We start from the raw sequence: 23195 nt of genomic DNA on the forward strand, positions 1-23195 counted from the left end.
ATATAACTACTACCAGCACTTTATTGCTTGGGGTGTATTCATTACGTCTTGTAACTGAAACCGTTTAGCGTTTAATAATCAAACGGAAGCAAACGAAGCAAGCGGAACGAAATGGGGAGGGACCTAAATTATTTGTTCAATAGAAACTCGTTTTCGTTACAAAACGTTTTCCTTTTGGAGTAAACGGTTTCTGGTGAAAAATCTTTTGCAACAGAATAGGCGTAATGTCATGTAACTGTACGCAAACTCGGTTCTTCATAAGGGTCCGTCGTGAGGGAGCTTGAGCAGAGTTGCAGGCAGTGAATGGACCCTGAGAGTGCGCTAGTTTGAAATTGAAAAGTGTCGCGGTAGCTTTTGATAAAGAATATCCTCAAGACGAAGCAGATGCATTATAAGTTGGATGCACTGTTGAGCGCTACATCCCGAGGGGTTTGCGCTGATTGTACGGAGATTGTGATAACTGGTTATATGACATCCCTTGAGAAAGCAAGAACAAGATGTATGTCAGGAGAAGTTCAGTATTATCATAAGGAGATGTATACTTGGAATAGGCAGAGGAGGTTTAAGAGAGAGCGGGAGGAAGATGGTGAGCTTGAGTCGGTTAAAAATAGCAGAAAAAGGGAGATGGTTTGTTAAAGAAGAATGGTTTGTTAAAGAAGAATGGTAGAAAGTGTAAGCGGAGTGAGCTGAAGACAGGAGGAGAAATGGAAGTGAATGAGGGCAAAATATCAGAGGTGGTAGGTGTGGTGAAGTTCTCGGAGCCCGAGGCTTGCACAGAGGGTCAGGATAAAGATGAGTCTGTGACAGTAGGAGTGAAGTTTTTGGCTGATCCATTTATGGTTTCGGGGTGGGTGAAAACAGAGTTGGGTACTGTGGAATCGGTGAGGGTAACCAGAAGTGGTCTTGTGATAATTGTTTGTGTTTCTGCTGGTCAGAGGGAGAAGGAGCTCTGTCTTAAACGAATGGGGCACGAAATGTGAATTGTTTCGCTCTCAAGAAAAGGGCGCCATTGAAAGGAGTGATTACTGCGGTAGCAGTAAATGTAAAAGTTGACCAACTGAAGAGGAAGATTCCCGGTGTTTGTGATGCTCGTCGTTTGGTGCGACGCAGACAGGGTGGCCAGAGGTGAAACTGAAGTCATTGTCTGTTCTTTTGAGTTTTGATGTTGAGTCTTTGCCCGACAAAGTGATGTGAGGATATATAAGTTATACTGTATGAGCTTTTGTGCCGAATACGTTACATTGTTACAGGTGTCAAGCTTATGGGCATGTGGCAGCAGTGTGTAGGAGGGAGGTTCCTAGGTGTGAGAAGTGTGCAGAAGGGCATGAGACAAAGGAATGTGTAGCATGAGGGAAAGTAGTGGTATGTGTTAATTGTCGGGGTTCCCATGGTGCTGGGGTTCAGAAATGTCCCGTGTGAGAGAGGCAGGTTGAGGCTTCCAGGGTGAGAGTAGTGCAGAAGTTGTCATATGCTGAGGCAGTGAAGAAAGTAGAGGAAGATGGGTCAAGGAGGAGGGATCCTAAGAGGAGTGGTGTGAGTAGTAGATCTGTACCAGTACAAAGGGATCTTTAGCATTTATAGCAATGGTTATCAACTGTGCTACAGGGATGGAACATAAGTCACAGAAAATGTAGGTTGTGGTGGCAGCTGCAGAGAGCTATTTGGGTGTGCAAGACTTGACATCAGAAGAGTTACAGGGTCTGTTAAGTGGTGATGTTCCATCCTTTCAGGTTGTTGGCATGAGTTAGGACTAAATATATTTAAATAGTGGAGTAGGGTGGTGTTATTTTTATTTGATTTTAGAATTTTTTGTGAGTGTAGTGTTATAGTAGGGTATTTTGTTTATCTAGTAGGTGGCGGTAATGCAACATATTGGATGCGAACCGCCGTTAAACCTTGTCGAAGAAGAAGAAGTTCTTCGTAGGGCAGACTCCTTCCTTTCTGCTGCAGTTCACATGGAAGATGTCACTTGAACCAGCCACGAATTTCTGTTGGGGTCTCCACAAGGAAATGGCTGAGGGATTACGTAGTTTTTTTCCAAATTGTACAACTCTGACGTTACTTCTTTAATCGTGGACGCTAATATTTTAATTACACTAGCATTATACCATCGGATATGTGTGTTTTGAGTTTAGTTGAAGTCAAGTTGGCCAACACAACGGGAAACGAATCATTTGGAGAATCTCATCTCGGACTTGCTGCTGTTAGTTTACCTAGCGATAACACCTGATATAGCTAGCTAAATAGTTTTAAGTAATTTGGGACAGTTAGTAGTGATGGCTGGTATTAACTTTAGGGAGGCTTTTACAACAAAATAACAAATTTCTTATACGAAATACGACTAAAGTACAAGCAAGCTGAAGGATACAACTTTTTCTTGAAGTTGTCTCGAGCGAAAATGAACAATTGTACCGTTAGCATCTAGCTAGCAAATTATCTAATGGTAGCTAGTTGACAGTGACGTCAGTGGAAATTGGGTATGGTGTTGCAACTTTGTAACGTCAACGTTACCTACTTTAGATTTGTTTATCAATTTAACTAGCTACAGCAGCTGATTTAGCATAGCATGCTAATGATGCGGGATTCAACTGTGAATTTCAGTGTTCTCCATAGAACTTGCAAATTGGTCGTCATTCTTTGTTTTCTCCATATTTCGGTCACATTCATTTTTTACGTGAGGTCGTTAGATATTCCATTTTCTTTTGCACAAAATCAGCAAGCACACACAGCGAAAAAGCATGACCAAACTACATCAAAGGACACCAAACCTGACGTGGTTGAAACGAATCGCTTTTCTGTAGACAACGTGACATCTACATTCACCAAAGAACTTGTAAAATGTCTTGACACTTCGCCACTGCTTGGTAAGTAGCTATGAATGTGTTGCCAAAACTAATAACGAGTCGATGGCAACTAATATTTAATCAACATTGCATAATCAATATTTCTGACGTATGCTGTAGACTCACTGGTACGTTTTATAGTCATATGATGCCTGGTTGGTAGTCTTGCCAAAAGTGGTTTTTATCAGCAAACAAAAGTTGTTGGCCATGTAAATCGGACACAGTCATTCATTCATCTGCTCTGATGATGAATGGGTAGAGCTTGCCATACATATGTCGCTTTAATCTGTATCTTAATGCAACCTACAAGCGCCAAGTATAACCAGTTAGCCACCAGTCGATGTCTTAGTTATTTTATGACCCCTTCCTTAGCCTCTAGGGTTTGGTATTTCACTTATTCATACAATAGGTATATCTATGGCCACACGCCCACACCCTTATGTTACAGTTTTGCTTCCGTCCCTCTCCTCGCCCCTACCTGGGCTCGAACCAGGGACCCTCTGCACACATCGACAACAGTCACCCTCGAAGCACGGTTACCCATCGCTCCACAAAAACTACTTCAAGGTCTCAGAGCGAGTGACATCTCCGATTGAAACCCTATTAGCGCGCACCCCGCTAACTAGCTAGCCATTTCACACCGGTTACACTTACATTATTAATGCATAGTATAGTGCTCTTGAATGAGCAGCTTTGCTTGTTTCCACAAAGGTTTGTTGTTGTTCAGTGGCCTTCTCTCTTAGCTCAGGTTTAAAAAAAAAAAAATGGTTTATGCAGCTGTGCCCCGAGCTGATCTGTCCCTCTGCCACAAAACCCTGACTGCTCCACAGGTGGGAATCGGTGGATTAAAGTGGTGTGCACATTCTCCCCTCAGCTGACTTGGAGATTGAATTGAAAAGCAATGCAGTCTAGGAACATCAACCTCCAGGTCACATTACAGAAAACAATACAATAAGTTCACTACATCATATTTGCAGTTTAACCTTTTGTTATTTTTTGTATGGCTTTTGTAATTTGACCTACTGTTGCTACTTGTGTAAGCCACTGGCATATAGGAGCCACACTATTGTGTTTAATAATAAAACAGCTGAGAGGTTATTGTCAGCAGAAAAGGCAGTCGCAGGAGATTGGAGAACTAGGCTGGATTTTCTTACAATAGTATATTAGGCCTACAATATTAACAGATTTTACATGCTATTTCCATTGGCTCTACTGAAATCATCAGTTATCAGGGCTGTTGTAGATAGAGCCCTGACAAAATTGTATAAGACTTCCCTTCTCTCCCGTTCTCATCCAGTGGGCCCACTGCGAATTGAGTTCTCTAACCCAGTCAGCCTTGATGTGGTAAGGAAGGAGAACCCCAATCTTCAGAATGGGGGGCGCTTCAAGCCCAAAGACTGTGTGGCCCTCCAGAAGGTGGCTATCATCATCCCTTTCCGCAACCGCGACGAGCACCTCAAGTTCTGGCTGTACTACCTCCATCCCATCCTTCAGCGCCAGCAGCTGGACTACGGCATCTACGTTATCAACCAGGTGAGTCCTTCCCGGCCCCTGTCTGCCCTCTGTCTGTGTGGAGTAGTTGGTAGTGCTGAGCGATTATTGGAATTCCATTTTGTTTGTTTTTTCTGTGAGCTCAATGCGAACATCGCACAGTTTCTCTAGAGATAAATCAAATCGAGCCTGAACTGTGCAATGTAGTAGGCAGTTGTTGTTTCCAACAGGCCAATATTCTACATAGTTTAGCGCATAAAACATGGTAATTAACTACAATGACCATAATCCATTGCGCATCTACTTGTCCGGTCTGTTTCTTTTACGACTGCTATGGAAGAGAGAACCATGCACGATTGTGAGGTGATATAAAGAGTAGATGTTTTTTTGCAAGGTATCACTGCCTTAAAATGCATGATCTAAGTAATTGGTACTTGGTATTCAGCTGTCTTAAAGGTATGCCTTTTTTACTTTGAAGAACTACAGTATAGTGATTTTTGTCAGACAGCATAAGCAGCAGCTCTATAGAGATGAGATGGTGACTTGGAATGAAAAAATAAAGTCATCAAATAAAACAAATGTAGTATACACGACTGAAACATATTACTGAAGTAATGTGAATTAATGGTTAGTAAACAGTAATGGGCAGTCACTACTATCATAGGACTTGTATTAATTGTTTTGTGTTACAGCATTCAGCCCACATAATGCATAGTGCTTTTAATGTAACATTTAAACAAAACAAAAAATTATACGTTATTTTTAAAATAATCAAACCGACTTCAAAAATCATTAATCACTCGTAGTGGGACAAGTAGTAAGATTTTAACCAGTGAGCAAATCTTAGTGCAGGGAGTGCCCCTTTTTAATTAGGTGGTTTTAATGCATGAAACCAACAAAGGTGGTCTCTATATTTCAAATATAGGATAGCTAGAGTTTACTGGTACGGTAAACCACAAGTACAGGTACTTTTGCCGTATTTGATTTGGGTTTGTTTTTTACGTGTTAGCCTAGGCTATGTCAAAAGAAAAGGGCATCAAGCTCCCAAATGACAGGCTGTAATGGCAGTTGCCAAGTGACTAGTTGAGAGATGTACTGGTAGATTTGTTTTCTTGTGGAGTAACTCTTCTGTGACAGAGACATATGGGCAATTACATGGTAACGGTTTACGCTGAGACTCAGATTTTTAAGGTTTAACATAAAATACAACTCTATGCACAAGGACTACACTTTCAATACTTTTCACAGAAAATTTTACAAAAACACATTGATAGGGAAAAACTGTGCAGATACAAAGTTTGGTAACAATAAAACTGAGGGAGATTTGATCGTAATTCTGTTGCCAAACTTTCTTTCCAGTAAATATACACTACTGTTCAAAAGATGGCGTCACTTAGAAATGTCCTTGTTTTTGAAAGAAAAGCACTTTTTTTTTTGTCCATTTTAAAATAACATCAAATTGATCAGAAATACAGTGTTGTAAATGGTAAATTACTATTGTAGCTGGAAACGGCTTATTTTTTAATGGAATATCTACATAGGCGTACAGAGGCCCATTATCAGCAACCATCACTCCTGTGTTCCAATTGCACGTTGTGTTAGCTAATCCAAGTTTATAATTTTAAAAGGCTAGAGGCTATTAGAAAACCCTTTTGCACTTATGTTAGCACAGCTGAAAACTGTTGTCCTGATTTAAAGAAGCAATAAAACTGGCCTTTAGGCTAGTTGAGTATCTGGCGCATCAGCATTTGTGGGTTTGATTACAGGCTCAAAATGGCCAGAAACAATACTTTCTTCCAAAACTCGTCAGTCTATCATGAAGGCTATTCCATGCGAGAAATTGCCCCAAAAACTGAAGATCTCGTACTACTCCCTTCACAGAACAGCGCAAACTGTCTCTAAGCAGAATAGAAAGAGGAGCAGGAGGCCCCGTTGCACATCTGAGTAAGAGGACAAGTACATTAGTGTCTAGTTTGAGAAATGAATGCCTCACAAGTCCTCAACTGGCAGCTTCATTAAATAGTACCCGCAAAACACCAGTCTCAACGTCAACAGTGAAGAGGCAACTCCGGGATGCTGGCCTTCTAGGCAGAGTTCCTCTGTCCAGTGTCTGTTCTTTTGCCCTTCTTAATCTTTTTATTGGCCAGTCTGAGATATGTCTTTTTACATTTACATTACATTTAAGTCATTTAGCAGACGCTCTTATCCGAGCGACTTACAAATTGGTGCATTCACCTTATGACATCCAGTGGAACAACCACTTTACAATAGTGCATCTAAATCTTTTAAGGGGGGGGGGGGGGTCAGAAGGATTACTTTATCCTATCCTAGGTATTCCTTGAAGAGGTGGGGTTTCAGGTGTCTCCGGAAGGTGGTGATTGACTCCGCTGTCCTGGCGTCGTGAGGGAGTTTGTTCCACCATTGGGGTGCCAGAGCAGCGAACAGTTTTGACTGGGCTGAGCGGGAACTGTACTTCCTCAGTGGTAGGGAGGCGAGCAGGCCAGAGGTGGATGAACGCAGTGCCCTTGTTTGGGTGTAGGGCCTGATCAGAGCCTGAAGGTACTGAGGTGCCGTTCCCCTCACAGCTCCGTAGGCAAGCACCATGGTCTTGTAGCGGATGCGAGCTTCAACTGGAAGCCAGTGGAGAGAGCGGAGGAGCGGGGTGACGTGAGAGAACTTGGGAAGGTTGAACACCAGACGGGCTGCGGCGTTCTGGATGAGTTGTAGGGGTTTAATGGCACAGGCAGGGAGCCCAGCCAACAGCGAGTTGCAGTAATCCAGACGGGAGATGACAAGTGCCTGGATTAGGACCTGCGCCGCTTCCTGTGTGAGGCAGGGTCGTACTCTGCGGATGTTGTAGAGCATGAACCTACAGGAACGGGCCACCGCCTTGATGTTAGTTGAGAACGACAGGGTGTTGTCCAGGATCACGCCAAGGTTCTTAGCGCTCTGGGAGGAGGACACAATGGAGTTGTCAACCGTGATGGCGAGATCATGGAACGGGCAGTCCTTCCCCGGGAGGAAGAGCAGCTCCGTCTTGCCGAGGTTCAGCTTGAGGTGGTGGTCCGTCATCCACACTGATATGTCTGCCAGACATGCAGAGATGCGATTCGCCACCTGGTCATCAGAAGGGGGAAAGGAGAAGATTAATTGTGTGTCGTCTGCATAGCAATGATAGGAGAGACCATGTGAGGTTATGACAGAGCCAAGTGACTTGGTGTATAGCGAGAATAGGAGAGGGCCTAGAACAGAGCCCTGGGGGACACCAGTGGTGAGAGCACGTGGTGAGGAGACAGATTCTCGCCACGCCACCTGGTAGGAGCGACCTGTCAGGTAGGACGCAATCCAAGCGTGGGCCGCGCCGGAGATGCCCAACTCGGAGAGGGTGGAGAGGAGGATCTGATGGTTCACAGTATCGAAGGCAGCCGATAGGTCTAGGAGGATGAGAGCAGAGGAGAGAGAGTTAGCTTTAGCAGTGCGGAGCGCCTCCGTGATACAGAGAAGAGCAGTCTCAGTTGAATGACTAGTCTTGAAACCTGACTGATTTGGATCAAGAAGGTCATTCTGAGAGAGATAGCGGGAGAGCTGGCCAAGGACGGCACGTTCGAGAGTTTTGGAGAGAAAAGAAAGAAGGGATACTGGTCTGTAGTTGTTGACATCGGAGGGATCGAGTGTAGGTTTTTTCAGCAGGGGTGCAACTCTCGCTCTCTTGAAGACGGAAGGGACGTAGCCAGCGGTCAAGGATGAGTTGATGAGCGAGGTGAGGTAAGGGAGAAGGTCTCCGGAAATGGTCTGGAGAAGAGAGGAGGGGATAGGGTCAAGCGGGCAGGTTGTTGGGCGGCCGGCCGTCACAAGACGCGAGATTTCATCTGGAGAGAGAGGGGAGAAAGAGGTCAGAGCACAGGGTAGGGCAGTGTGAGCAGAACCAGCGGTGTCGTTTGACTTAGCAAACGAGGATCGGATGTCGTCGACCTTCTTTTCAAAATGGTTGACGAAGTCATCTGCAGAGAGGGAGGAGGGGGGAGGAGGGGGAGGAGGATTCAGGAGGGAGGAGAAGGTGGCAAAGAGCTTCCTAGGGTTAGAGGCAGATGCTTGGAATTTAGAGTGGTAGAAAGTGGCTTTAGCAGCAGAGACAGAAGAGGAAAATGTAGAGAGGAGGGAGTGAAAGGATGCCAGGTCCGCAGGGAGGCGAGTTTTCCTCCATTTCCGCTCGGCTGCCCGGAGCCCTGTTCTGTGAGCTCGCAATGAGTCGTCGAGCCACGGAGCAGGAGGGGAGGACCGAGCCGGCCTGGAGGATAGGGGACATAGAGAGTCAAAGGATGCAGAAAGGGAGGAGAGGAGGGTTGAGGAGGCAGAATCAGGAGATAGGTTGGAGAAGGTTTGAGCAGAGGGAAGAGATGATAGGATGGAAGAGGAGAGAGTAGCGGGGGAGAGAGAGCGAAGGTTGGGACGGCGCGATACCATCCGAGTAGGGGCAGTGTGGGAAGTGATGGAGGAGAGAGTAGCGGGGGAGAGAGAGCGAAGGTTGGGACGGCGCGATACCATCCGAGTGTGGGAAGTGATGGATGAGAGCGAGAGGGAAAAGGATACAAGGTAGTGGTCGGAGACTTGGAGGGGAGTTGCAATGAGGTTAGTGGAAGAACAGCATCTAGTAAAGATGAGGTCAAGCGTATTGCCTGCCTTGTGAGTAGGGGGGGAAGGTGAGAGGGTGAGGTCAAAAGAGGAGAGGAGTGGAAAGAAGGAGGCAGAGAGGAATGAGTCAAAGGTAGACGTGGGGAGGTTAAAGTCAAAGTTTTTCTTTGCAACTCTCCGGGTTTGGCCGGTGTAGGCCATCATTGTAAAGAATTTGTTCTTAATAACTGACTTGCCTAGTTAAATTTAAAAAAGGCCCACCTGTTAATTGAAATGCATTCCAGGTGACTACCTCATGAAGCTGGTTGAGAGAATGCCAAGAGTGTGCAAAGCTGTCATCAAGGCAAAGGGTGGCAATTGGAAGAATCTCAAATATATTTTGATTTGTTTAAAGTTTTTTGGGTTATTACATGATTCTATATGTGTTTCATAGTTTTGAGGTCTTCACTATTGTTCTAGAATGTAGAAAATAGTAAAAAAATAAAGAGTCCCTTGAATGAGTAGGTGTTCTAAAACTTTTTACTGTTTAAATTGTTCAAAGTAGTCATTGCGCATAGAGTTGTATGGTTTGTTGAACTTTGAAATGAATGGTTGTTGTTTGGCATACATTTTAAAGTGGAGAAATCGGAGTCTCGGTGTAATTCCGTTACTGTGGAATTGCCCAAATGTCTGTTTTCCATAAAGGAATTCCTTGCTTTAGTCAAGAGGAAAAAGTAGGCTAGTGTCCAAATAACTCTTGCCTCCCTTCCTTCTTTAAAGAACTCCTACAATTCGCAGTAGGCCTAATCCTTTGTGTTCCCATCTATGGGGAAGAAATCAGATCTGGCAACATAGTGCCAGCATTTGTCTCTGCGTCTGTTCTTTGTCCATCAGCAATTTCCTTTATTTATTCATGGTGTTTGCACAACCAAGAGACTCATGCTCTCTATCGTCAAACTAGCACTGAACACCAATGGACGTGGCACAAAATAGACAGTGGCTTTCAGACGGGGCTATCTCTGTCACTTTAAAGACCTGAGAGAACAGTCCTGTCTGGAATGCTCTTTTTATCCTCACACATTCCTGTTTCTTTTCATCAAGATCCTTTATTAAAGGAAAGCCTTTTTATGTATTCAAAGTGTATAGTGTTGGTTACAGATAACTAATAGAAGAATTCAACAAGGGTTGTACTTAAATGTGAATGCACAACATTTGGGCAACCTGGCCTGGGTACAAAATGTCCTGTCTTTTCCAGATGTAAAAATGATCAGTAGGCTTTATTTGGGCTTTTTATTGCAATCAAGTAGGCCAATTTTATTGTTTAGCGGTGCATGTTCTTACGCTACTTGACCAAAAGTATGTGGAAACCTGCTTGTCGAACATCTAATTCCAAAATCATAGGCATTGGTTCCCCCCTCCCCCTTTGCTGCTATAACAGCCCCCACTCTTCTGGGAAGGCTTTCCACTGGATGTTGGAACATTGCTGCGGGGACTTGCTTCCATTCAGCCACAATAACATTAGTGAGGTCGGGCACTGATGTTGGGCGATTAAGCCTGACTCGCAGTCGGCGTTCCAATTCATCCCAAAGGTGTTCGATGGGGTTGAGGTCAGGGCTCTGTGCAGGCCAGTCAAGTTCTTCCACACCGATCTCAACAAACCACTTTTGTATGGACCTCACTCTGTGCACGGGGGCATTGTCATGATGAAACGGGAAAGGGCTTTTCCCAAACTATTGCCTCTAAGTTACAGGCACAGAATCGTCTAGAATGGTATTGTATGCTGTAGCATTAAGATTTCCCTTCACTGGAACTAAGGGGCCTAGCCCGAACCATGAAAAACAGCACTAGACCATTATTCCTCCTCCCACCAAACTTTACAGTTGGCATTGGTGCAGGTAGCGTTCGCCTGGCATCTGCCAAACCCAGATTTGTTCGTCGGGCTGCCAGATGGTGACGTGTGATTCATCACTCCAGAGAACACATTTCCACTGCTCCAGAGTCCAATGGAAGTGAGCTTTACACCCCTCAAGCTGAAGCTTAGCATTGCGCATGGTGATCTTAGGCATGAGTGTGGCTGCTCGGTCATGGAAACCCATTTCATGAAGCTCCTGGCGAACAGTACTTGTGCTGATGCTGCTTCCAGGCAGTTTGTAACTTGGTAGTGAGTGTTGCAACAGAAAACAATACATTTTTTCGCGCATCAGCACTCAGCGGTCCTGTTCGGTGAGCTTGTGTGGCCTACCACTTCACGGCTGAGCCATTGTTGCTCCTAGATGTTTCCACTTCACAATAACAGCACTTACAGTTGACCGGGGAAGCTCTAGCTGGGCAGAAATTTTACGAACTGACTTGTTGGAAAGGTGGCATCCTATGACGATGCCACGTTGAAAGTCACTGAGAACTTCAGTAAGGCCATTCTACTGCCAAAGTTTGTCTATGGAAATTGTATGGTTGTGTACTCCATTTTATACACCTGTCAGCAACGGGTGTGGCTGAAATAGCAAAATCCACTAATTTGAAGGGGTGTCCACATACTTTTGGCCATTTGGTGTATCTAAAACCTTTGATGAAAACGGACAAGTTGACCATAGACATCACATCATTTGTATGCCTGCCGATGACTAGTGATCATGATAAGCACTTAGTGCCACAACAAGTTGGCTACTCTGTTTTGACAAATAGCCTAGCTACAAACTGGCCAGTGTTGGTCATTATCAATGGCAATCATTAGCCTGAGTGGTGCCACCTAAAACACTTTGGTTTCATGAAGTGAGGGCTTTCCTGCCTAAAATAAGGTTCTGTCTCCATCTCTCACTGACTATCTCCCCATTTGTAGAAATCTCTAAACATGAGGCCACAGACAAATGGGCAGAAACTCGTTTTGTGTGTGTGTGGTGATGCTGTAAATAGTTAGATGGAATTTTCACAGGTGTGGGGATTTACTGATTTATGGGAATACTAAAGTTGGCCTCGAGTATATTTGGAAATCAATCTGGCAAAAGGAGAAACTAGTATGAATGCCACTGCAGAGCCCAGAGTTGACAAGGTGAAAATGTAGTAGTTATTGGGTCACCTAATCCCATTTCACGCAAAGGCTGACCTTAACGTAGGATAACGATATCCATTCTTCTCAATATCCTTCAAGTCATCAACACTGTCTGGGTTAAAGCAAAGTAACTTTTGAACATTTTATTGACAACCAAAGTTAATACTAGCGTACAGAGCCATGTTGTAGATTAAATCTATTCCTATTTGATAAAAATGCGTATCAGTTCGGTGTAGTTCAATGGTCCATTTTAAGGACATGATTCTTTGCAGATGTAGGGGTATTGGCACTTGCGAGGCCAGTACTGGGTTTCAGCTTGAAGGCATAACTTATTTCTCTTTCAGGTCTCATGCCAGGACATGAGTCTGTTGCCTCCCACCCACTAACAGGTAAAGTGTGGCAAACCAGCATGTTGTAGGGTGAACGCCACACCTAGGCTATACGCAGTAAATACATGGTTCTATTTGAGCATATAACCTTATTTTTTGTTTGTTGAGGATACTCCACTCCAGTCTCCTGCACAGGTAGCAAATTGGTGTCCACTGTAAAGAAAAGTAGCTTTAATGGCTGCTTTTATACTAATGGGCCAATCTGATTTTTTCCATAGTCAAGACAGGCCTAGCTATTGCTAGAGGGCTGTTCAATGCTGTTAAACACAATTATGGGGTCTTTATTGAAATTCTACTCAGTCTTTCTGTTTCTCTCTTCTCTCCTATTTCTCCTAGCCTTTCCTATCTTTTCCTCCCTTGTTTTATTTCCTCCTTTCCCTGGCCCCTTGCTCAAACCGCCGTCCTTTTGCATGTCAGGCGTATCTGGCCAATGGCTGTGGTCGCTGGAAGAGGTGAGACCGGTCCCCTGCTTGCTCTGGCCAATTGCGTGATCCCATGGGCTGAGGGGTTCTACTGGTAATATGGGATTATTTTCTCTCTATCTCATTGAATTAGAGATCTATTTTAGTCTCATGCTGTCTTCTTCACTTGCTTGTTTCCGTCTTTGCAAATGATCCACATCCTGTATTCCATTGAAGCTGTCATGCCCTGGAGGAGAGAGGGATGCATCACTTGGTGGAAGAAAAAAACACAAACTCACTCCCATAAACACACTCACAGACCTCTTTAGCGGATATTTATTTCAGACCGTAGCAGATGTCAATACGTTTATTTCAATCAGTGTACATGTCTGTCTCATATCACCACAATGTGTGACATGTGACTGACGGGGAAGTGCATCAGCAGAGAACACTACTGAACATTGAATCAATTGTCCAAGGGTTGGAACACCTCTTCAGATGACTTGAACCTCGCTGCTTTTTGGCATCCAGACCCTCTTCCTCATTTTCCTGTTCTTTTTAGATTAATTGTTGTCGTTTTAAAAATAAAAATACATGTTTTAATTAAAACACTAGCCACACTATTCTTTAATTTGAGAACCTCAGTCCTTGTTTCGATTGCATGTTGTTAGGTTTCGTCTACCTCCATTTGAGTATTTTAGACAATTTTGGTTCTATGGGTATTCAAGCTGAACTTTTTCAGGAGGACCATCAGATAAAGCCAGTGATATATGAGACGTGTCCATTTTGAAAGTCACACTGCCCACATTGAAGGCACATTGACAAAGAACATGATGCTCCTGTTTTTTTAGCCAAAGGACACCGCACAGAGAATCATCCCAGGACACTGACGTACATTATCCCTGGTAACTGACCATGTATGCAGCCAGAGAACACAAAAAGAGAATAAAAATACCCACCCAACAAATAGTGGATGACATGCCAGCCTAGAATATGTTGGCTTAACAGAGGATTAAGTGTAAAAGCCTGTACAGACTACAATATGATATTCTGTCATTCAATCCCCCAATTTAAGGATATTTTGTCCCATTTTCATTAAGCTAGGGCAATGATTATAAGACGAGAATTGCTGAAACTCGATACTGCTTTAAGTTTCAAAATGGGAAATGGTTGTCTCCCAGATTTATCTATCCATGTCCATCAGCATTCCTTTGTTTTTGAGTCATAATAATTATCCTACACCTTAGAAAAATCTCTCCTTCCCATTAGAATTCTGTCTCTAGTTACATTCACTCTACATAAAGCGGTCACGATCCATAAGCTCCTAAAATGCCACTGACATGTTTTTAGCACTATTAAATTGTATTCGAATCTGTTGATATACACACTTGAAAAGACCTAGTGTAACAGCTACATGAAGCCACAAAGAGCTGGGCCTGCAAAGCTTTGATGACCCTGCATCAGCAACACAGAATATGAATTTCAAGTTTGTATGTGCACGCACTCTTGATATTAAGGGTAAACGCATGTTTTCCAGCAAACAAGAAGATGCCTACACAACGTCATCAAAGACCAACGGCTCAAAGTCCTGTACTCTATACACCAATGTTTTTTAGTTGTCCAAACCAACTAGCTACACAAGTCTGGTACTTTTCTCTCCAAACTTCAGTGTAGGATGTTTGTAGCATTTAGTGCTCAGTCTCTGACACGTTTTTGTATTCCCAATCACATTATAATAGATAGCCCCCTGGATGGTTTAGTTTAGCCTTGGTTCTGGTGTACACTTTAGTCCAATTCGACATGGGTGGCCAAACAATGAGGACCAGAGTTGCTCACTCCTGTCTAGACCATCACAAATAACTATTTAGTTTTACACGATTCACCTTCCAATTCCAAACCCATATTCTCTCCATTCAATCTCTAGGACGGTGATGAGATCTTTAACCGCGCCAAGCTCCTCAACGTTGGCTACACAGAGGCCCTGAAGGAGTACGACTATGGCTGCTTTGTTTTCAGCGATGTGGACCTCATCCCCATGGATGACCGCAACACCTACAAGTGCTTCAGCCAGCCCAGGCACCTGTCTGTCTCCATGGACAAGTTTGGCTTCAGGTAAGTCAACCCCTCCAACAGATGACCAGGCATTCTCCCCAGTCCACGGCATTTTCGGCCTCTCCTCAGTCCACTGCACAGACATAGGACAGACACAAATGTGCATTCACATTGTCAAAGGCACACACACACTGAGCTCATTTAGTAGGAGTGGCCACATAAAAGCCTAAAGAGCACCTGTGGATTCAATGTTGTTCTATCCGTGTCACTCACTTCAAACAATTTGCTGCTGAATTACCACTGCGGTTACAGAGAGCTAACGGTAGACTTTGCTTGATTTTGCCTATTGAAAATTGACTTTTGTCTTTTTGTTTTGTTGTTGAATTTCTGGTTCTGCCTGTCTTTACCTCAGTAGCTGTCTATAGGTGTTTGCTGTGGGCATTTCAAACCAAGCCCTTCACTGGGTTTTAGTGATTGACCTCCACATTCCCCATGGGGTGGGGATGTAATTATAAAGGATATTTTATGGTTGGTAATGATTGCCTTCTTCCTTATTGATCACGTGACTGATCCTAACCAGGTTCTGTAAAAGATTAGCCAAGAATTAGGCTAGAAAGATTAGGCTATGTGTAAAGTATCACATGCCAAAGGAATAACATATTATTTAGTTTCTCCCTATTAAATGCACAAAGGCTTGTTTCTCCTTACCTCTGTCGGTAAGACAAGCAAGCATTTAGATCGCTAACACAATAGGCGGTGTTGGAAAGAGCTTGACATGTCATTTGATTTAGGCCCTCAATCTAGCTACACTAGTAGTAAACTGTTGCTCATTTGTATTTATTATGGATCCCCATTAGCTGCTGGGACTTTAATTGCCTCGAGTCGTGTGTTGAATAGCCTGCCTATAGACTTACAACATGCTCACATGAGCAGTACTGGCTTCAAAGGTCAGCTGTCACAATGGCTTAAATGCTAATCATTTTAGCCTTAGGTGGCAATGCTGTGTGTATCGCACGGTTTTGAACTGTTTTCTGCTTTGTGGCGTCCAGTGACCTGTAGCGCAAACTCCAGTTGGTTTAGCTGTTGCTCTACATGTGTAACACATCAGACAGGGAAGGGCTCTTGTGAGGCTACAGGCTTTCTTTGTGTTTGATGAAGGGATTTGGGAGCTTCTCTTCTGATACACAGCTCTGGGCCTACACAGCTGTAGGGCTTATGCTTGCCTAGGCGCTGATCTACAGTCAGTTTACCTCCGTTGTCTGCTTCTGATTTTAAGATTTCGATTAGTAAATTAAGCTGCTCCCAGATGTGACATCATAGGGCAGAGTGCGCCCTGTGTACAGGTCATAGAACAGGTCTCTCAGCTTCTAACTGGGCTTTTATGGGCGTCCTGTAACCAAATTCCTCCCTGTGTTGGACACACAACAGCTTGTGTCCTGTCACTGTGTCATGTTCCTCTAGGGGCATGCAGCTCACAGAGCATCCGGATGCAATATCCAGCAGGATTTGGGCAGGAAAGTCCAGCTCAAGGAGAGACGCCAAGCTCCCCTTGTTCGGTGACTAAATCCCACAATGGATGAATGTTTGTTTTTTTCATTCGATTTTCTTAATTGTGACGACCTTTCCAATGTTAGCCATGGGATTTAAAGAATTGCATTATAGCCAAGGATAATTCGTAGCGTGTCCAAAATCAACAAGAAAATGAGGCAGGGCTAATCCAGGGAGCCTCAGGCTCTCAGCTACACGTGGCCCTATAGTACACAGTGTACAGAGAGCCAGCATGTAACTTACAGAAGGCAGTGACGCGAAGAGGGTTTTTCTGCAGCACCGCATCTTCTAGGCATATACTTCTTTCTTGGAACACAACCACTGACTGCAATTTCTGTCGGGCCCCAAGTCCCTGACCCCTTCATTTGAGAGCTGTTTAAACTCTAAGTATCACTATGTATTTATTTATCTTTCTCTCTCCCGCTCTCTCTCTCTCGCTTTCTCTCAGGTTGCCGTACAACCAGTATTTTGGCGGCGTGTCGTCAATGAGCAAGGAGCAGTTCCTCAAGATCAACGGCTTCCCCAACAACTACTGGGGCTGGGGAGGGGAGGACGACGACATTTTCAACAGGTCAGAGTCCGCGCACCCACTCTCAGACTAACGTCTGTGGCGTATTAGGACTCCATGTAAAAGTCAGCAGCAGGACAGCAAGAAATACGACTCCAAATCATTCATATTTATTGGGTAAAGTGTTAGCCAAGGTTACACATTAAACGGTTTTCTTGTTCAATGTCGAAGCCCCATCACATAGTAACATAGGCCTAGTTCTTGTCACTCGTCAGCATTGTTCCAACTTGTCCCCGAGGGTGCCTTTTTATGCCACTACCACCATTTGCTCTTGAAGGAAATGTTAATGTGTTAAAAGAGTTATGGCTCCTTCAGACACAGTCTGACCTTTCCTGAAATAAGACTAATCGGGTACTTTGCAGGGATTGGAACCATAAATATTTTTGTTCTGTTCCAACGAACAAAAATACAGTTCTGAACCGGTTCGAACCAAAAATGATTACCGGTTTATATCGTTCCCTTAACCTGTGAAAACATTTAACTTATTAAATTAGTTCACCAATCAGTGTGGCTAGAGCAGGCAAGCTAGTTGTTTACATGTGTGATTGACAGACAAGTGTAGCCTATGGCTCAGGACACAGATGGGGGGAGAGAGGGTTGAGGAGGCTTGAAGCACTGGGCATCTTATGACAGGCATTATCTGAGTTGGGTCCACAGAATTATACCAAGGAGGAGCGGCTTCTATGGAGGAACTTTGAATGTCCTTTTAGCTAGCTAGCTCACAAGCTTGAGCAGAGCAGCACCACTACCTTTTTGTAGTTAAATTCAATGTGATAACTATGCCTAAAGTATCCTTAAATGGATTAACTTCAATGCTAGTTTTCTCTAGCGAATTAAAAATCTCCATCTTCTGAATCTCACTTGTAACGTCAGTACATTAGCCTAGGCATCGCAGGTAGCCTAAACACTGGCAAAGATTTAGCGCTTAGCTTTTTTTCTGGAACGTAAAATAACGTTAACTGGTTAACATGCTTTTAAAATAACAGTATTCATCACTTTCTTCCCGTTTCTGTTCCTTGAAAAATTCTGTTTTTCGGTTTCGTTCCCTGAACCAGTTCCAACTCCTGGTACTTTGTATGTTTTTCTTTGTTTAACTTAATTTACAGTATCTCCTGTTCCAGAGCCAGTTTTGATCAGTAGTGTGATCCAAGCTTTGCTGGATTTGGCATTAAATTAGCTCTACAAAACATATACTGTGCCTTGTTAACCTGTTTCTTTTAGGCATATGTAACCCTATACTTGCTCTATAGACCAGGCAAACTGAATTAAAGAACAACTCCACACTTTGGTGAATGCCCAACAGCGCACGGTGTTTTTGTCTCTTCTGCTTTTCGTAGGTCTTCGTAGGGGTTGGTTTATAATTCACCTCATCCATTTTGATTGTGAAACTGTAAACTGGCAGACTGGACGTTTCCAGAGACGATCAATGTTATTCACGGCGTTCGGGAAGCTTTTGTAGCTGTATCGCTGAACCCAGCTACACAAATGTGACTTGTTATGTAATAAGCAAGGCCAATTTGCATCTCTTCCAGAGACTGAATGAAAATCAAAGAACTTGTTTTACTCCCTTTCACGTCTATCCGAATTTTAATTGCCCAGTTTTTGTTTATTTCACTAGTGTAAAAAAAGGTGCAGATTTTCTCCTTGGAGTTAAACTTTTTTGCAACTGCGGTCCAGTGTTTTAGTTAGACGGGGGTTCTGACGCATGTTGCTGCTGTCTTTTAACAGGCTGAGCTCCAGGGGGATGACCATCTCGCGGCCCAGCGGAGCCGTGGGGAAATGCAGGATGATCCGCCACAACCGGGACGGTGGGAACGAAGACAACCCTCAGAGGTGAGGTTCCCCCTTGTGAACAGTACTCCTGCACTATGCTCAGGGGCGGTATTTCAATCTATAATGGTACGGCCTCTGTCTTCATTCACTTCCTTTCACATGAATATAGCCAAACTGGATTTGATAGGAGTACGCGTTTGGTCCACCTAGTTTCAGCTATATTGCTTTCACCTATCCAGCTCTGTCAGATCTGTAAAGGAGAGCAGAAGAGATGGAACAATAGGTGAACCCTCCCCAGGCTCTCCTTTCCTTCTCCACACAAGGATCCGTTCACTCGCTACTGTTCCCCTTGACGTCATTTCTCACGAACGCTGGCTGACTTTCTGAACTTGGACATTCTTCTCCATACCGACGCAAACTTAATAGAATATAAAAGTCTGGGAAAACATTGGCGTGCAATGTGTTTATTATCACGCGAAGCCGCAGTGATAAGCCACTTAATCCTTAATCTCTATTGAAATCACTATGTAGATATTACATTAGCACTTTGATTTGTTTGATTGTCATGTAGTTTTATGTTTAATCAAGTGACGGTTGTTGTGAAATCCAAAAGAGATGTTTGCCATAGGCTACACCTTAAACAAAAGACATGGTTCCTAAACCACGATATTGAATTGTGGTTGAACTGTTGTTTTTGGTTCCAGGTTCGACCGCATCGCCCACACCAGGGAGACGATGAACAAAGACGGCATAAAAACCCTGTCGTACAAAGTGGTCAAAGTGGAGAAGGATCAATTATACACCAAAATTACTGTGGACGTGGGGAAAAAAGACTGAGAGAACCAATAAAACATGAACAGCCTTGACAACCTGTGGTGGATGCGGTAACCAAATGTGCCTTGACATTATAAATAATGATATGCCTTGGACTCTTTGGACTATAGAGAATGACTGATCTGATCAGCAAACAAACGTTCCCTTTATTTTCGGCCTTTGCACATCCGATGGTGAATTGAACTGGGATTCCAGCTTTTTCTTCATAGGATCCATAAATCATTGACACCAGGAATGACCGTTGACATTCAGTACATTGACACACTGTTGGTTTCCTATTGGGCTTGTACGTACTCCACTCTCTCTCTTTTTGAAGATTGCTGCTGCGACAAAGTCCTTTGTGAGCCATTTTGTCTTGAGGGGTGGTTGTAAAATGAGTCATTGATTGTCCTATGCATCGGGGACTCTTAATTAATTTTGTTGTATGTCTATTTCTTTCTAGTACTGTTGATGTTGTCGTTTTGGCATCATTGTAGTTTTCTGTTACTTTTGGGAGATTTATTGCTATTCCTTTGCTGATCGAGCAGGGTTGCAACCCATTCAATGCCAAGTGCTCAGGCCAAAGATGGAACTCTACAATTTGAAGTTCAATAACAAACCAAGTCACTTTATTTTTTATTTTTTTTCAAAGGCAACCAAACAATGATCTTAAGATTTGTTGTACTTTTGGATGCGTTCACAGCCTTTTGATGGAGCATCAAAGGGCCTAGAACTCCAAAAATAGGTTGTTTAAAAGTCCCAATCCCATGATAGTTATATTAGAGAAGGGGTCCTTAAGGGTATTTGAACTATCTTGAAAGTGTCTCCGCTGAAGCTCCCTTCCCTGTGAAGAGCACCATTCCAGGTAGCCTCTAAGGAGGCCTCTCCCTGGTGGAAAATAGGTACCTGAATGTATTTGCCTGGTGGTGTTGTGTGTGTGTGTGTGCCCTGAGGTAAAATGCTACCATGCTGTTGTCTGTTACGAGTGACTGGCGTTCTACTTTTTTTGTGTTGGTCTAAGAGAGTGGGTTCTTTTTTTGTGTTGGTCTAAGAGAGTGGGTTCTATGCTGAAAAGGATCCTCTTGTAGTCCGTGTATGTCTAAGGAAGTGTGAGGGTTAGAAAAACAAGCATTTTGCATCCTCAATACGTAGTAATCAATACCCTTAAAGACATCCGCATGTTCTTAAACTGGACGGTCACCATGTCTTCCTCACAGGTACATTATAGATCCTCATATACAGTGAAAATGACTCAAGCTTGTGAGCTATGGGGCATGACGTTGCACAAGTAAAGTTAGTAACTCAATCTTGAGAAAAAAGGCCATTGAGATTTCTGACTGGATGGAACAGAATAATTGTGCTGTCCATACTTAGGCTTACATGTTTGCCATTTCTCTCCTGACTGCTTCTTAATTATATCAGTGCTGGTGTCTGGAGAATCTATAAAATGACTGCCATTTCTGCCTTACCTAAATAAACTTGAAAATATAAATTAATTGGTCAACATTTTTATATTGACATTTTAGTCATTTAGCAGACACTGACTTACAGGAGCAATGAGGGTTAAGGGCCTTGTTAAAATGCACATTGACAGAGTTTTCACGTATTTGGCTTGGGGATTCCAACCAGTGACCATTCGGTTACTGACCTCAACTTTAGAGACAGTACTGGACCTTGGACCATTTAGTAGGAGGGATGAGTGTACATTAAGCTCTGAAGCATAGTCAGTAATTCCCCAGCTGTTTCCCAAAAGTGTTTTCCCAGATACTGGACAATAGTTGGCTGCCTACTGTACATTCTGTAGTGAATGTTCCAATGAAGCAGCCAAGCCTTATGTATACACACACACACACACACACACACACACGCGCGCGCAGCCTATAGTTTCCACTGTAAAGTAGAGAATGGTCATGATGTCACTGGGTTCCTCTTCAAGCTGTAAGCCTTATGGGCTTGGCCAGGAAACCCAATATCGTGGGCTTATTCAACTATGGTGGACCGTTGCGTATAGAAATCCTTTATATAGAATGAGCACAATGTACAATCATGGCGACTAGAAGATTGTCAGCTCTATGCAACACATTTCTATACTCTAAATTTGGAGTGGTTGCCTCCTTGAGTATATCTTAAAGGCCTCATCACCACATACCACCTCACTCTGTCTGGTAGCCACACACAAACGCTCTAAAGACATGGGAGATGCCTTGCATGCAGGGATGCATTATGTGCAATGCATACAATTTTTATAAAATTTTATCAATCCACCCAAAGGCTCTTTCAGGGTTGAAAACTAAGGTCTTTATAGGTTGGCTAAAGCCAAGTTGTGTACCTCCCCATAGACAATTGCCTTTATTGAGAGCCAGCATTTTGTATGTCAAGTGTGAATTTAGTTTGTTTTACAAAAGTTAGCTGGCTAATCTGCAAGGCTTCATCACGCTGTTTTTCTCTTCATGTTTTCCATTATGATTCAATGTGTGCATGTATGTGTATGCTTGTGATTTCTACAAATGCGTGTCTTTGTAAATCTTTTGCTGGCTCTTCACATTTTCATTCAAAAATGTATACTGACTTGCAGCAATGTTTTGGTGTCGATTTAAAAAAAAAAATCTGTTTAGGTAATTAAATATTTAAGTTAACGTCTTCTCATTCATTATCATGGGTCGAAGACTTGGGGTGGTTTCCATGACACAGATCAAGCCCTGGAATGAATGAAGTCTCAATTGAGAACATTAATCTGTGCCTGGGAAACTGTCCCCAAAAGTCCCCTCACACCATTATTTTTATCCAAGCCTTAGAGTTTAGCTGGCTGACCCAAGTGCCCTCTTGGTTAATGTTCAGTGTTGGAACTGGCCAGTAGTGTCCTCTGCACAGAGCAATGGGATACTTGATGGGACAAAGGTGTAGGGGCAGGCAGAGTAGCCCTCTGTACCTTTTAAACTAAAGACAAGCCAACCGATTTCTACATTTTATTTAGTGAAGAGAAAAAAAACATGTCCAGGTGAGAGGTAACTACTACTTCGTCATTGCATCAGTCTCACTCATGCAGTTTTGAGTTGAGACAACCAGCTTGAAGCTGTTACCCGTAGGTGGTGTCGTGAACACTGCAGTGATATGGAGGGCAGGGGTTTTGACACAGGTTGGCAGCGGAGGCCGAAGTCTTTTCCACTATACAACCCCGTGGACGATACGCCACCTGGCTGACTTCAACTCACCCAACCTGGGACGGTTGACCTTCAGGGCCTCCTGGACTCAGAGCAGCGTAGGAGAGATCTGGAAGTCAGTCTGGCTCGGGTCTAAAGTGCCCTACAGAAACAGGCTCAGACTGCTCCAGAGAATGGGCGAAGGGAGCCGACATGCACTAACCCAGGTAATAGACATTGCTGCTGCTGCCACCTGTTCTGTAGTATAGGCTGTGTCCTTCATGACCACTGATCTATGAATGGACTGGGTAGGTTTCCAGCTCACTATGACACTTGCCACATTCCAGTATGTTTTTGTTCCATTTTGTATCAGGGATTCTAAAGGAAGGGAATTTAGGCTAATGACACATCTAAATAAATACCTAGCTGAGTGGATTTCCTTTCTCATAGGGTAACTGCTAACTTGTGCCATAGTTAGACCCATATGTGTTAATTGCCTCCCCCACAGATACTTGTTTTG

General features: G+C 43.5%; 1 protein-coding gene across 1 annotated transcript; it reads left to right on the forward strand.

Annotated features, from left to right (window-relative positions):
• The first annotated feature begins 1928 nt into the window (after nt 1-1928).
• LOC139574372 (beta-1,4-galactosyltransferase 1-like) lies at nt 1929-22171 on the forward strand. Its single transcript, XM_071398887.1, has 6 exons — nt 1929-2864; nt 4141-4376; nt 14706-14893; nt 16830-16952; nt 18678-18782; nt 19427-22171. The coding sequence occupies exons 1-6, from the start codon at nt 2567-2569 to the stop codon at nt 19557-19559; spliced, it is 1083 nt and encodes a 360-aa protein (XP_071254988.1). The 5' UTR covers nt 1929-2566; the 3' UTR covers nt 19560-22171.
• The last annotated feature ends 1024 nt before the right edge of the window (nt 22172-23195 follow it).

Source organism: Salvelinus alpinus, chromosome 4 (genome assembly GCF_045679555.1).
Source record: "Salvelinus alpinus chromosome 4, SLU_Salpinus.1, whole genome shotgun sequence".
Classification (NCBI taxonomy): Eukaryota; Metazoa; Chordata; class Actinopteri; order Salmoniformes; family Salmonidae; genus Salvelinus; species Salvelinus alpinus.